Source organism: Juglans microcarpa x Juglans regia, chromosome 4S (genome assembly GCF_004785595.1).
Source record: "Juglans microcarpa x Juglans regia isolate MS1-56 chromosome 4S, Jm3101_v1.0, whole genome shotgun sequence".
In the NCBI taxonomy this organism is placed as follows: Eukaryota; Viridiplantae; Streptophyta; class Magnoliopsida; order Fagales; family Juglandaceae; genus Juglans; species Juglans microcarpa x Juglans regia.
In genome coordinates, this window is record NC_054601.1 from 1,550,246 (window position 1) to 1,566,208 (window position 15,963).

A 15,963-nucleotide genomic window follows, 5' to 3' on the forward strand; every position below is an offset into this window, starting at 1 on the left:
AATTTACATATTTATAAAGAGTTTCAAGATTTAGGATAAAGAGTGTCGAGGATATATTTGGATAGTGAGGTGATCTATTTGTAAATGGTAATGAAAAAGTAGTAAAAAAATAATTATAAAATATTAAATAGTAATGAATAATAATAAAAAGTAGATAAAAATTAATAATAAAATATTAAATAATAATAGACTGATTCACTATCCAAATAGATTTAGGGTTGGTTTGGATTTAGAAATGAGATGAGATGATTTTAGATGAAATATGAAAATTGAAAAAAATATTGTTAGAATATTATTATTATTTTGAAATTTAAAAAAGTTGAATTGTTTATTATATTTTAGATGAAAAATTAAGAAAATTGTAATGATGAGATAAAATGAAACACCTTTCGAATCCAAACGTGGGCTTAATGTATCATGCTGCTATTGTTATTCTTTTATAAGATTGACTATACATCAGCATACACTCTCTATGTACTTTACGTGACATCACTTACTTTTTTTATTTTTAAACCTGCAATGTTAAGTGTGCAGCACACAGTAAGCATACACTCTCTATGTACTTTACGTGGCATCACTTACTTTTTTTATTTTTAAACCTGCAATGTTAAGTGTGCAGCACACAGTAAGCTGCTGTAAATATTTTCTCTCTTTTATTTGTAGTGAACTCTTTTTATAGCATAAAAAAATGAAGGGGAATCAACGGCTAGTACACAGTAATGGCGACAATCTCTCCCTCTGTCCTGTCATCTCCCTCTGTTCCAACGCGGAGATCAACAGACGTTTTTACCCACAAACCCGTTTCCATACCCACCGATGGCGCCATCTCTTTGTTGAGATCTTGTTCAAATATCAGGGAATTCTCACTAATTCACGCCCATTTAATCACCACAAACCTCATCCACGACCCTCTCATAGCCAGCCATGTCCTTCATTTCTTCATCTCCAACGAGAACCTCAGCTATGTTCACCATATTTTGAGCCAAGAACACGGCCCGGAGACTATAATTTGGAACACCCTTATTGAAAGCCATATAAAAAATGGTTCTCCGCGAGAGGTCTTCTCAACTTACCATCACATGGTTACCCGAGGGGTACCACTTGATATTTCCACTTTTCGTTTTCTTCTTCATGCTTGTTCTGGTGTCTCTGCCTTTCGAGAAGGAAAGGAAGTTCACGGTCGAATTTTGAAATATGGGTTAGGTTTCAATAAGTCTTTGACGAATATTCTAATGGGTTTGTACTTGAAAGGCGGGGAACTGAAATACGTACACCAGCTGTTCAAGAATTTGCCTGAGAGAGACGTGGTTAGTTGGAATACCATCATATCGTGCTATATTCGTCAGGGAATGCCTCGGGAGGCTTTGAGTCTGTTCTGGAGGATGAAGGTCAGCGGGGTTAAACCTGATGAAATAACCATGGTTAGCTTGGTTTCGGCCTGTACAAAATTGAGAGACTTGAAAATGGGAGAGAAATTATATCATTATATTGAAGAAAATGAGTTGGGGATTTGTCAGAATTTGTTAAATTGTCTGGTGGATATGTATGTCAAGTGTGGGGAAATGGAGAGAGCACAGGATCTTGTGGCTAAATGTAAATATGAAATTGACGTTGTCTTATGGACTACAATGGTCAGTGGGTATGTGAAATCTAATAAAATCAACGCAGCCAGGTGCCTGTTTGAGCAGATGAGAGAGAGGAATTTGATTACATGGACTACGATGATTTCAGGTTATGTTCAAAGAGGTTATTATTATGAAGGTCTAGAGTTGTTCAAAGAAATGAGATCTGAAAATATGGAGCCGGATGAGGTTGTTCTTCTGACTGCACTTTCGGCCTGTGCTCGTATGGGGGTTCGTGAGTTAGGCAGATCCATCCACAATATGATTGTCAAATATGGCATGATTGTTGACGGGTTTCTTGGGAATGCCTTGATAGACCACTACGCAAAATGTGAACTATTGGATGAAGCTTGGAAAATATTTGAGCAGTTGCCATGTAAGACTGTAGTGTCGTGGAATTCAATGTTGGATGGGTTTTGCAGAAGTGGAGATATAGAGAAGGCAATAGCCTTCTTCAATGAAATCCCTGAGAAGGACGTGATTTCTTGGAACACCTTGATCAAGTCCTGCACCAGGTTTCATCATCACAGTGAATCGTTTAAGCTGTTCCTTAATATGCAAAGTCTAAATGTAAAACCCGACAAGCTCACTTTGATCAGTTTGCTATCATCCTCTGCTAGTGTTGGGGCATTGAACAATGGCATTTGGGTCCATGTTTACATAAAAAAGAATCATATTGAATTGGATAGCATGTTGGGGACTGCCCTAATTGACATGTATGGAAAGTGCGGAAGCATTGATAAAGCCTACGAGTTATTTTCTGAGATAACGGAGAAAAATGTGTTTGTGTGGACAGCAATCATTGGAGCGCATGCCATCGAGGGGAAAGCTCAGGAAGCGATTGATCTTTTCCTGAAAATGGAAGAAACAGCAATAGAGCCAGATTATGTCACTTTTATAGCTCTTTTATCTGCTTGTAGTCATGGAGGCTTAATTGATGAAGGGTACAAGTATTTCAACAAGATGACTACTGTCTACAAAATTGCTCCTACAATCCAGCACTATGGGTGCATAGTTGATCTTCTAGGTCGAGTTGGGAAGTTAGAAGAGGCAGTAAAACTCATTGATTGTATGCCAATAGAACCAGATGTCTCAATCTGGAGTGCCTTGCTTAGAGCATGTGGAAGCCACCAAAACATAGATTTAGCAGAGCATGCATTTAAACATCTCACAGAGATTGACCCTCTAAATGATGCAGCTCATGTGCTACTCTCAAACATATATGCAAAAGCCGGTAGATGGGATGAAGTGAGCTGGGCGAGAAAGAAACTGCATGATCTTGGGGTACAGAAGCACCCAGGATGCAGTCTAATAGAGCTGAACGGCATTGTTCATGAATTCAGAGCTGGAGATTTTTCTAGCCCTCAATCTGCAGAAATTTATGCCATGTTGGATGAGTTAGAGGAAAGATTACCAAAAGAAGAACCAGAGGAAGAGGCATCATCTCAGCATAGCGAGAAGTTGGCCGTTGCTTTCGGTCTTATAAGCAGCCTTGCAGGAACTCCCATCCGGGTTGTGAACAACCTGCGGATTTGTGGAGGGTGTCACTTGGCTATGAAGATTATATCTCAGGTTTATAATAGAGAAATTATTGTCAGGGATAATTACAGGTTCCATCGATTTATAGACGGGTATTGCTCCTGTAAAGATTACTGGTAAATCCAGTTTTGGCTTCTAAAAGCTTTTCATTGTTTTCGATATAAAAAGAAAAATGTAAAGATAAAAAAGACATAAGAAATGAGTTGAACATTATACCATATTAATTATGGTCAACATTTTCTTTTGAGAGCAAGCTTCTACTTTTTGAGTTTTTTTGTTTGGCCGTCAAGAATATAAGTGGGAAATAAATAATGGGGAGCCAAAATCAAATAAATTTAGATCATCTAAATTTTCTAAGATAATCTATCTCTGACCCTTGCTTTCAAATCAACGAAGGAGATTTTGAAGCATTGATCTTAATCGGATTTAATACATGGAGTTTAAATTTATTTAAGTGGTAAAGGCGGTTGTGACAAAATTCTCTTCAAAATGTAGAGTATTGCATCAAATTCAGAAGGAAACATTAATAAAATATTTGGATAGTGAGTTGAGATGAAATAAAAGTTGAAAGTTGAATAAAATATTATTTTAATATTATTTTTATTTTGAGATTTAAAAAAATTGAATTGTATATTATAATTTATGTAAAAATTTAAAAATTATAATGATTAAATAAAATGTGTTGAGAGAACGTTCTCTAAAATACGTTGTTTGAGCATCTAAAACTAGAATAATCAAGTTTTGCCGAAGAAATGCGAAACGGACCAACGGTGCAGGTTGAAGTGGGCAAGCCCAAACTCATTACCATTTTGTAAAAGTTAATTAGGCCCATTTCATTGTGCACTTCAATATAAAAGCAGTTCGAGTCGGGGGCACGTTTCAGAACTTCTAGGCAGCCTTCCCTCTCAAATCCCGTCCCGCCCATAGAACTATAGAAGTCCGACTCTCAAACTCTCCCAGAGAGGAAAGCAATGGCGACCTCGCCACCTCACTCGGATGCTCAACTCCTTCCTGCTCCGGAAGCTGACTCTCAGCTCTGCTCTCTCGTCTACGGTCAGTTGCTTGTCTCTCGCCGTCTATCCTATAAATATAATTTGGTGATGTTGAGAAATTTCACATGGTTAGGAAGGGAAAAAAAAGAGTTAAAAAATTCTCACTGTGATTAATCTGTCAAATCACGTTTACTACTTCGGTTGTACAATTCCTTCGATTTTATTTCAGCAAAATGAAAGGGACAAAAGTGCTTTCCAAAACGCCAAAGAGTTCGTTAGTAATTGAATTCCTTCAAGCTTCCTGAAAATGTGAGAAGCTTTATTTTATCGCATAAAATGTTAAGCGCAAGCTCGCTCGCTCTCTCTCTCTCTCCAATGTTCTAGAACTATGTGGATTTTTATTTTTTTTCATTTTTCTTGTAACAGACATCGCACCAGGAGTATCATAGATTCTCGCTAATTATCCACCAATACTTGAGTAATTGGTGATATTTCAAAGTTGAACCAAATCTACCAAAGCATCTTCTGTGTCTCTAAGTTTTTAATAAGCGACGTTTCTTGCCAACGTTTTCTTTAAGATAACATTCATTAACTCATCAAGTTCTTGTTGATTTCATGAACGGTAGAGGTATTATCCGAATTAGAGACTGAACTTGTCCGTCCTTACGTAGTATCTGAGAAATAGTGGATCACGTCACATCTGCGAAGATTCTCTTTCTCACCGTGTGTATTTATACTAGTTCATTTATAAATGATAAAGCATATTTGAACAGTTGAATTACTGAAGCCTCTCCAATCAGAGGTCGTGGGTTTGATGCTCACACCAACCAAAATCCTTTTTGCTCTAGTTGAGTCAGCTGCACGCTTGATTTGCTTCCATTTTGACGACAAGTAGAGTTTATTGCTTCAAATGAAGATTCCTAGAACCTGCGCATTTTTTCCTTCAAACTTGATGTTGCTTTTACTGAATGCAGATACGTTGCAAGAATTCCAAGGGGCAATGGAGAACATGCTTAAAATGATTAAGTGAGTTTGTAATTAGCACTACTAAGTTGATAGATATTGCTTCTTATCACTACCATACTCTGCAGTGAGATTGATCAAAACTCTGCTGGAATAATGGAAGAGATGGAGAAATGCAAAGATTCTGCTCTTGAGAGGAAGAGGACCTTGGAGGAGGAGAAGGAACGATTTCAGAAAGCTGCTTACACTGTGTTAGACATGTTCAACAGCAGAGATTAAAAGTTGTAAGTGGTACTATTTTCCACCGGTATCCCTTTGAGCCTTGATGACAGATATGAATTCAAAGAGAACAATGTCATGCTTCTGAAATACTTGGAAGATGGTTGAAATCATCACTTGCCCATGGCAATGGATTACTAAGGTGGCATTTGATCAAATATTATGTTAGTGTTCAAAAGATAAACAAGTGGTCATTCTCTCTTAAAGCCCTCAACTCTTCCACTTCTGAGCCATCAGACATGAGAACTTTGCTTCCTCTTTTGCCAAACTTTTTCTCTGCATTGACAAAATGTAAGAGTATTTCAGTCTGGTGAGTTTAAGTCATATGAATAGTGAATCAATAAATTGGCATAGAGTGAGAGTAGAAAATTATTGGCACATATAGTCTAAATAATCTGGACATATGTCAAAGCACCGAACCCTAGCCCATCTATTGTTGACTCATGAGATCTCATGAATTCAATTTTATATTGTCACACACTGACTCACAGTCCTTCTGATTTGTTGGTGAAACATTTAAAATGTATTTTGGACTTGCATGTTTTCTGCCGAGGATATCTCACAGTATCTTGATAGTGAATCGGTGTTTGGTTAAGTCCTTTAGCATGTCTTCTGGTAATGATTCATGAAAAATACTAGCATTTGAGAATCTTTTGGAGGTATGCATGTGCGGTAATACCTGCTAATCTGAAAAGGCCGTCTATTGAGTCAGGCAGATTTATAAGCTTTCCCATCATGTCACCTTCCTTTGCATTTTCATTTGGATGATGCCCATGGACTATCACCCTTATGGAAAATGTGCTTGTTATTGATTTAGAAGTTTCTTCTGTTCCTGCAAGACAGTAGCTTGAATTCTACTGAAGTTCACAAATTCCTAAGAGTTCTTAAATTGGCATTTATTTAAGAAAAATATGTAGCAATCTTGACTTATATCTGTTGGTTGCGAGCCCAGTATGTTACGTGCACTAATTGAAGGATTGATCCAAGGGGCAGCCAGTATGTTCTGCTCATGAAAATATCCCAGTTGTGGGTAATCATGAGAAACCATGCTGGGTATGGGACATTATGTGTAACTCTTACCTGATATTCCGTGTCTCACCTACATCCGAGTTAAAAAAGTGTGCACGAATACTAATAACTGTCTCTTAATTTTATATTGAATGAGGCTTTAGGTTACCTTCTACATTTGGATCTCCATGATAACTCGGGGCTTCATGATTGTGTGTGCCCTCATTTGGCACTGTATGCTGCAAAGAATATACACTGATTATCACTACCTAATTATTGCAACTGGAATTTGTAACAGGCCTGGGAAACAATGACATATCTGTCACTGGAATGACAAATAGATCAGAAGATGACATGTTCACGAATAGCTAGGATTGCATTGTACCTGTCTAAGTGCCACAGGATTTCTCTTACCTGTTAAAATTTTGTTTTCCTGTATGTATGGAATGAAGACTCAACTTTGGTGAAGTTTGAGTTTTTTTTTTTTCCTTCCTTCATTGCCCCCCCCTCTCCTCTCCCATTTTGTATGGAAGCATTCCCACAAAATTGAGGTTAAAATGGTAAAGTTTTAAATCCTTCCTTTTCCCTTAAAATGCATTACTTTCCTTTTTGGGATATTCCTAAATATTCTGTTTCTAAAACTGGAAGTTCTTCCATCTTTAATTCCCTATGGTACACTTGTTTTTTCTTGAAAAATAAAAAAAGATTCTTATTTGCATTTGACAAGCTGTGGTCCATACGTTATATGAGGATATTTTAACCATATTAGATATTTCAAAACACAATATCAACTTACTATAATTGAAAGTACTTATATATGACATCTCGGCCCCTTAAAATAGTGGTGCAAAATGAAGTCTCAGGTTCAATCTTTTTCTGATACAGTGAATGTATTTTGTTTAGTAGGCATTCCAAGGATGTGGTAAATCTTGCTCATTAACATCCAGATAAGAAGAATCAGGTTTGCAAGCATAGTGTATATATGGAAAATTAAAGATTATATACCTCTGTGGTCAGGCCACCTAGCAATTCTGTTACATAGGGTATGTCCTCTAGCATCTCTTGTTTTAAGCCCTTCAAGTACTGTGTGGAGGATTCAGTATAAATAAAGACATCTGACATTAGAGTGAGATGTAAAAATATAAAGAAGGAAAGAAAGAATGGATTCTCCAGCTGCTAGCTATATTTTGAAGCCAAATTCCAAGGCTAAAATTGCTTTTTGTTCAGATCATGATATCTATCGATACAAAAATAAGGTCTTGCTTTATTTTCACACCAAACCATAAGAGTTCTTCTGCTGTGTCAATATCAAAGCAACCCTACATGTGCTTGTTTAAAACATTTTCAACTTCTTTAAGTCCCCATATGGACTTTCCAGGGAGAAGTAATTTTCCCTATGACTTCTTTTGTGATGTCTGATCTGTTTAATTTCTTGATAAAACATTGATTCTGATTATAGCTGAGAATAGAACAGATCACAATTTTTAAAACCTGAATGAATTGGAGAGGTGAATGAGGATTCTTTGTCAAGAAAGAAAGTGGTGGTAACCGAAATCGAGAAGGTGTTGTTGATGGAGGAAATATCTTGGAGGCAGAAATCAAGGGCGCTTTGGTTGAAGGAGGGAGATAAATGCACTAAGTTCTTTCACAAGGTGGCCAATTCTCATAGGCGCCACAACGCTATTGAAGTCCTTCATTCAGACTCGAATGTGTTACAATCTCCCTAAGAGATCCAAGACCATATAGTTCAGTATTATGAGGAGCTCCTAGCTGAAAAAGTTGAGTGGCGCCCCAAACTAGATGGTTTATTGTTTGACCAGCTAGATTCGGAGGTAGCAAGTTGGTTGGAGAGGCCGTTTGTTGAAGATGAGGTGCATCTAGTGGTGAGAGGCATGTGCAAGGATAAAGCCCAGGGCCCGGATGGTTTTTCTATGGCTTTTTTTCAAGAATGTTGAGAGATAGTGAAGGAGGAAGTGATGCAGATTTTCCATGCTTTTCATTATAATCTTAAGTTTGAGAAGTCATTAAATGCTACTTTTATTGCTTTTATCCCCAAGATAGTTGGTGCTCATAATTTAAAAGACTTCTGGCCAATTAGCTTGGTAGGTGGGATATACCAGATTATTTCAAAGGTGTTAACTAATCGCATGAGTTTGATGATGGACAAACTCATCTCCAAACCTCAAAATGCTTTCGTTCGGGGGAGGCAAATTTTGGACTCCGTTTTGATAGCAAATAAGTGTTTGGACAGCCGAATAAGAGAAGGCATTCCGGGGGTCCTATGCAAGTTGGACATGGAAAATGCTTATGATCATGTGTGTTGGGATTTCCTCTTTTATATGTTGAGAAGATGTGGTTTTGGAAGCAAGTGGTGCGAATGGATTAAACACTGTGTTTTGACCACTCGGTTCTCAGTTTTAGTCAATGGAAAATCTTGTGGGTTTTTTCAGCCTTCAACGGGTTTGCGACAAGGGGATCCATTATCACCATTGCTCTTTGTTTTAGTTATGGAGGCTTTGAGCCGCATGGTGGAGGTTGCCGTTAGGGGGGGTTTTATTACTGGTTTTTCGATGGGCAACAATAGTAATGGTGTCAGTTTCATTTCTCACTTATTATTTGCGGATGACACGCTTATCTTCTGTGATGCTGCTAGTGACCAGATTCAAGCTCTAAGGGCAGTCTTGTTGTGTTTTGAAGCTGTTTTGGGACTTAAGGTGAACTTGGGGAAGTTGGAGTTGGTACCAGTGGGGGTTGTGAGTAATATTGCTTCTCTAGCTGAGTTGTTGGGATGTAAAATTGCTTCACTTCCTATGAAATATCTTGGACTCCCCTTGGGGGCGTCATTTAAAGCAAAGAGCATTTGGGATGAGGTGGTAGAGAAGATTGAGAAAAGACTATCGGGGTGGAAGCGGCTATATTTATTAAAAGGGGGGAGATTAGCACTTATTAAAAGTACCATTTACAATCTTCCTACTTACTAGCTTTTCCTCTTTCCTTTGCCGGTGGGAGTAGCTAACCGTATGGAAAAGTTGTTTAGAGCTTTCTTGTGGGGAGGGGCATGGGGGAGGAAACCAAATTCCACCTTGTAAGTTGGCAAAGGGTGTGTTGTCTGATTGCAAACGGGGGATTAGGGGTACGAAATTTTAGCATCTTCAACAAGTCCCTTCTTGGTAAGTGGTTGTAGAGGTATCAAATGGAAGGGAACTCATTGTGGAGAGAGGTAATCGAACACAAGTATGGTAGTGAGTGGGGATGATGGTGTTCTAAGAAGGGTAGGGGGTCATATGGAGTGAGCTTATGGAAATTTATTAGCAAGGGCTGGAACACCTTTGAAAAACATATTAGGTTTGGAGTGGGTGATGGAGCAAGACTTCGCTTCTAGCACGATGCTTGGAGTGGGGAGAGACCTCTTTCCATTATCTTTCCAGTCGCTTTTAACATGGCTGGAAATCAGCAAGCGGCAGTTTCAGATGTACTGTGTTGTACTAATGGGACGGTAACTTGGAATGTCACTTTTATCATAAATGCTCAGGATTGGGAACTTGATGAGATGGTAGCCTTTTTTAGCCACTTGTATTCAGCAAATGTAGGAGGAAATGGAGGAGACCATATGTTGTGGATTCACATGGGGAGAAAAATTTTTACTGTTAAATCTTTTTACAAGGCTTTGACAGCACTACAACCCATCTTTTTTCCATGGAAAAGTATTTGGAAAGCATAAGTTCCACCTAAAGTTGCGTTTTTTACTTGAATAGCAGCTCTTGGAAAGATATTGATGGTTGATAATTTAAGGAAGCGGGTATGGTGGTCATGGAGTGGTACTACATGTGCAAAAGGAATGGAGAATCGATAAATCGTTTGCTTTTACATTGTGAGGTGGTGGGGGAATTATGGGCTGGTATCCTTGATAGAGCCAGACTGAGTTGGGTAATGCCTAAGAGTGTGGTGGAACTACTAGCATGCTGGAACAGGAGGCATAACAGTGCACAATTGGCAGCAACGTGGCGTATGATACCTTTGTGCTTAATGTGGTGTTTATGGTTAGAAAGGAATGATAGGTGCTTTAACAACAACGAGCGTGCAGTGGGAGAAATCTGGAATTTTTTTGTATTCTCTCTTTTACAGTGGTTTTCTGCTATCGTACTGAAGGGTGGGAGTGTCCATGAGTTTCTATCTTCTTTTCAGCTCGCTAGAATGTAATTAGGTGTCTCACTTTGTATACTTCTTGTGTACTTGGGCATTGCCTAGTTTCATTCTATTCAATAAAGCTATCTATTTCCTTATAAAAAAAAAAAAAACCTGAATGAAGTTGGAGATAATTGTCTTTCCATCTTCACTATGTGGTTGCAGCATTTGCTTGAAATCATGATGACTGAGTCTAATGACCTGGGACAGCCTCCTGGTTCTCACTGTAAAAGGTTGGGGGATATTGAAAAACACCCCAATTTCCCCAGCCATGTCTGCAGATCCGAGCTTTGACAAAAACTGAAAAACTCGTATGAGTTCATTCAAATAACATAAAAAATGTGTTAGGTCACTTTCAGAAACGTTTATGGTTTTCTGTTTCAAACATGAGCAGAATCTCCCTGGCATCATCTCTTTTCTTTGTTATGTTGGTTTTGAGAGAAGGGGGGGGGGGGGGGGGTGTGGTGTGATCTTTTGGAACTCTCTGCTCTATGCCAATTTCAGTCTTGTTTTCTATTTTTGCTATGTATTTTTATTGTGCGCAATTTTATATATTGTGTTGATAGTTGTGATGGACACTTTTCTTAATGAGTACATTCCCCCATCATGGACCTGGTTTACACTATATTTTGTCGATTTTCGATTGCAGGTTGCTGTTGAAAGTGTATAGTGACGAGAATTGGTCTGTTTTTTTAAGAGAAAATGCGGCCTTTCAGCAAGTCTGATGTGGTTTGTTGCATCTTCTTCTAGATACACTAGAAACTATCAGTAGTCTGTCAGATGTAATCTCTTGTAAGTTTTGATCCAGAATTTGCATCAAGGGCAAGACAGTCTCTCTATGATTGTTCATCCTTTTAAATTCTTATTTTGTGCAAAAATATGTGATTCCCTATTAAAATCTGTAAGCCTTTTTTTTTTTTTTTTGTTCACTTTGATATAATGTGAATGAAATCTCTGGGTTACATGATGATTAGGATGTACAATGCAACATAAGTTTCAAGAGAATTACTTTTTTTCTGAATTATGTCTGCCTATTAAATTGAGAATCTGTTACCTCGTGGTGGTTTTTCCTTTAGTGAGAGAGAGAGATGCTATACCTGCTCTGTTCCATTCTTGTATGTCAGTATGTCCTGCACTTTCAGATATGGTTCAGATTGTGCACCTGAGATTGTATAGAATGAGAATGCCATAGGGAGGGAGGGAGGGAAAGATGGTATACCACTGCTCCTGATACTAAGATGTAGAAATCTGTTGCTATTTCATTTTGTAAGATAACTTCCACCTTAGGTGGAAAATACTCTGCTTTCATCTCTGTCACCTGTGAGAAGAAATTACACCAGGTACTACTAAGAGAGCAGCTTTCTAGAATTAAAGATCAATTTTTCCTGCTTAGTACTCTGAGTTTCTTATTTGATACTGATGATTGAGTTACTGGTGAACTGGCGATCCTGTGGTTTTACCCTAAAGTGCCGTAGACATATGGAACCTTCATGATCAATATTAGTGTTTTCAGTAATCACGCTGACTATGGTTTACATCTTAATCTTTTCCACTAGTTGCAAAAATTTCATCGGATTATTACTGTCATTATTACTACTAGTTTTAGTAAAAACATCACTCATCAACATGCTATAATGCAAACATTTTATTGGATTGAGAGGGAAGAAATATATTTACCAATTGGGCAATGAAGTCTTCTGAGACTCCTTTGAATAGGTAGGTGTTTTCAGCAGTTCTGCGGAAAAGGTGCTGGGCAACGCTTGATCTTATTGCCTTGGGCAGGTCCTCTAGTACTGCTTCCTGCTTTAGCTCTGCTGTCTTGAATTTGAGTTGCATGTGTGCCAGCATTTGTTCTCTCAGGCCTTCTGGGAGTCTATTTTTGCTTCCATAGTTTAATATCTGATTGATGGCATCTCTCTGCATGCCCATCATCCAAACAATTTCAGTGTTCAAACGACTGGCTGAGACCAAAATGCATGTATGGGTTTTGTAGTAGATTGACATCTTTTTGAAGAATTGAGCAATCCAGTTCATTTTACAAAACAAGATGTGGTTGGAGTTTTGCTTTAGATGTACTTAACTAAAAAAAAAAAAAAAAGGTTTTGCTTTACATGTTTGGCTTATTTCCAACTCCATAGGAATAATCTTGAGTCCTGAGCTTGTTAATGCTCTTACTCTTCCTAGAAGCTTCAGTGATTTGGTATAGAATACCGACAATCCAGTACAAGTAGTGCTTCTATAAATGTCAACAGTTCTTTTAGGCCACTGATTGGAAACCCTAAACTTTAATTTATCAAATATAAATAAACTATATTTTTTATTAAAAAAAAAAAAAAAGATCAACTGGAAGAGGGCAGGAGACTTTACCATGGCAAATGTTCGGGCAGCGCTGTGGACAATGAGATTTGTCATATTTCCAATAAGATAAGCAGTGAGGCTAATGTTGAATAGCATGTATAACATATTGAAAATCTTCTCCCCTGTATTCACTGCATGCAGGTCTCCATAGCCAACTGTGGTGAGGGTGACAATGGACCAGTACATGGAATAGGTGTAGCCTAACCAGATGTTCCTGTGCTTGAAATCGTGGACCAGCGATCCAATCCATGTATTCTCTGGCTGTCCATTACTGGCGGCAAGCCAGTAATAGAAGCAGCCTGCTGAATGCACTGCAAATAGCGTAACCTGCGATGGATTAGTCAGAATCCGTGATGAAAACTCTTGAGAAAAGACAATTTCACCTTTGAATGAAGTTTGCATGGCATAAACAGGTAAAGGTGAAGGTATAGTTGAATAGAGGTAGATGCTTACGGCTATCAGCTTGCAGTATCTTGTCCAATAGTAGCTGAAACGTGTGTCTTTCTCTAGCCTGGAGAAGACGAAGTGCTAATTAGAAATGATAAGTTGCTCTTGCAGCTTGATGCTTTTTACATACAAGAATTATATTTACAAGTGACCTGGAGGATACATTCTCGTCATTGTCGATATGTCAGATTGAAATTTTTTTAAAATTTTGTGCTAAATCAATTCTTACCATATCGACAATGTAGAATGTGTGTTCTCCACATTAGAATGTACCTTGTGAAGAGTTCACTGACACGCCTGAGTCGCCATAGGCGAAGCAGGTTGAGGAAGCCAAATACGTCACCTCGGTGCATCTTGCCAGTGAAGATTCTGTATAGAAACTGAAATGGCAGGGTTGAGGCTACGTCCATGGGGAACCATAATTTTTTGAGGTACCTGATAGGCATAATTTTAATTGGTTAGAGCTTGACATTCATTCATGTTTCTACTCAAGCATTTAAATAGATGAAAATGAAAGGGTGAGAAACCTAATAAAAATCCCATTACGCCCATCATAACAGATTAACGGTTGAAATCTGAAAGCTTAGGAAAGAGGGTCTCATCCATTTTACTTCAAATTACTTCTACAACCTTTTCAAATAAAATGTTCGAATACCGTGAACTGCGATAAATTCTTGTAGAATCATCCACGCAAAAATTGGGCATACCTTCTTCATTTATTAGGATTAAATCATTTGGTGTGTGTACTCCAAATCATTTCAAAAAATAAACTCTTAATTTCAAAAAAACAATATAATATTAGTCCTCGTATTTTGCATTTCAAATAAAAAAAATATAAATAAATAAAACCCATTTCATTCATCTTATAACACAAACGATCAACACCTATAAAATTTTGATACCTGCCCTCAGTCCTGCGTCGAGTCTACAATGTGATACAACATACCTATTATACAAAAATATTATACACATGCCGGAGGGTAAAGACAGTTGCCCTTTCGAAATTTTCAAGGGCTACTTTCGTCGGGGCTTTGTTAGGCAAGAAGTCTATGGCAAACAGTCCATGGATTTTTGTAGACCCCTTTTCTACGCTAATGGGTCTACCTCTAACTGGGATCATAAAGACAAAATTAACAACGTAACCAAGAATCCGATCGTTACTAAAATCCCCTCCTTGGCCAGCTCAACCCATTCACCCAACGGTTCAACAGCCACCTATCAATTCATGTAGATCACGTAGGCATGTATGGTTCGAATTTTGGAGTGTAGCTTATTTATAAAATGCATAGATAAAACAAAGGTGTTTCGTACCTCAAAGCGATCTTCTTGCGGTCATCGACAAGGAGATAGGTTGACTTATCGAAGTAAGCAATGAAGAAAGTTAAGATTATATCAACGACGAAGAAGGCATCTACGACTAAATCAACGGGCTCAAGTGATCCGCTTGCGACCTTTCCAAAGGCTAGCTCGAAAGGCGATGCCCATGCCGAGTAAACCACTAGCACCACCAGAAATGTCTGCCACAGCCTGCGCCACACCCCACTACTGCTTTTTATACAGATTCTCAACAAAATTCACAATAATTTAGACCAAAAGTTAGAGATCATGAAATAGTGGATATGATTCATCATAATAGTAACTGTTGCATAGAGCTGGAATTGGCTTTGAAATGTTGAATGTCCCCTCAGGTTGGGACAGCCTCAAAAAACCATCGTTTTCTCTATCTATTTCATCGCTTTTAAACACTGCTCTAAAAGCGACCAGACCGATTGTTCTTGTTTTAAAGAGAAGTTTAATGAATGAAAAACATATATGCAAATAGAACTGCATTGACTGGAGCTATATATAATTCCTCCCCGAAAACATCAGAAGCTTTTAAGACAGTTACCAGTACTCAACCTATTGTAGCAGAGTCACTTTTTTCCATGTATATGTGCACTTTTTCCATTCATTTTTGCACCAAAACATACATATATTGGGAAAGAAGTGATCAGGATTCTGGAAAATTACTGTCGTTTTAAATATCACCTGTATCTGCGATCGTAGGGAGCAATTACATATTTCTTGAGCTGTAAGTGCCCTTCATCCACGATGGTTCCAAAAGCTGGTAAAAGACTGCTGGAAACTGAGGTTAAGTTCTTGATTTCGCCACTGGAACGCCTTCTGAATGGCAAAGGTAGAGGCGACCTCGTTTCTGACATCTTTAGTTCTTGATTCTATGCCCCCCAACTTCTACTTCCACAATATTAGAGCACATATAATTTGATTTTGTTCTTGCTATTTTTGCTCTTTAATAAGCTCATCAATATATATACATATATATATATATATATATATATATATATATCAGAATGCCAAATCTAGCCATATAATTTGATCTTGTAAATGTTTTCAAATCTGGGCTCATTAGAATATTAAGGGGAAGGTGGTAGAGAGCTTTCATATGGTACATTATTTAGTGTTATAATACTGATTTGGATTTGTGCAGTGATAATTTAATTTAATTGGGTTTGACTGATTGTATATTCAAGTAATCGCATTAAATTTGCTAACTCTACAATTCATGGGAA

At 37.9% G+C, this 15,963-nt stretch overlaps 3 protein-coding genes across 7 annotated transcripts; 2 read left to right on the top strand and 1 right to left on the bottom strand.

Moving 5' to 3' along the window:
- The first annotated feature begins 667 nt into the window (after nt 1–667).
- LOC121262617 (pentatricopeptide repeat-containing protein At3g62890-like) lies at nt 668–3,395 on the top strand. The gene has a single exon (XM_041165167.1). It carries the CDS (start codon nt 720–722, stop codon nt 3,279–3,281), a length of 2,562 nt encoding a protein of 853 aa, XP_041021101.1. The 5' UTR covers nt 668–719; the 3' UTR covers nt 3,282–3,395.
- Nucleotides 3,396–4,050: 655 nt separating this feature from the next.
- LOC121262621 lies at nt 4,051–11,590 on the top strand. 4 transcript variants are annotated; one of them, XR_005940146.1, is made up of 5 exons: nt 4,051–4,214; nt 5,128–5,179; nt 5,245–5,407; nt 6,702–6,963; nt 11,238–11,590. XR_005940146.1 is itself a non-coding variant. In XM_041165173.1 (4 exons), exons 1-3 carry the CDS (start codon nt 4,133–4,135, stop codon nt 5,393–5,395), a joined length of 285 nt encoding a protein of 94 aa, XP_041021107.1. In that variant the 5' UTR covers nt 4,051–4,132; the 3' UTR covers nt 5,396–5,407; nt 11,238–11,590. The 4 variants fall into 4 exon arrangements, 2 of the variants coding, with proteins under 2 accessions (XP_041021107.1, XP_041021106.1); XR_005940145.1 differs by having other exon boundaries at nt 5,245–5,400; XM_041165173.1 differs by lacking the exon at nt 6,702–6,963.
- On the bottom strand, nt 5,431–15,825 carry LOC121262619 (potassium channel KAT3). 2 transcript variants are annotated; one of them, XM_041165168.1, is made up of 13 exons: nt 15,422–15,824; nt 14,705–14,920; nt 13,667–13,828; nt 13,400–13,457; nt 12,956–13,273; nt 12,266–12,505; nt 11,808–11,906; nt 11,686–11,718; nt 10,703–10,888; nt 7,409–7,486; nt 6,573–6,642; nt 6,075–6,227; nt 5,431–5,671 (listed from the first exon to the last, which is right to left on the bottom strand). In XM_041165168.1, exons 1-13 carry the CDS (start codon nt 15,592–15,594, stop codon nt 5,568–5,570), a joined length of 1,890 nt encoding a protein of 629 aa, XP_041021102.1. In that variant the 5' UTR covers nt 15,595–15,824; the 3' UTR covers nt 5,431–5,567. The 2 variants fall into 2 exon arrangements, with proteins under 2 accessions (XP_041021102.1, XP_041021103.1); XM_041165169.1 differs by lacking the exon at nt 10,703–10,888 and having other exon boundaries at nt 15,422–15,825.
- Nucleotides 15,826–15,963: the final 138 nt, after the last annotated feature.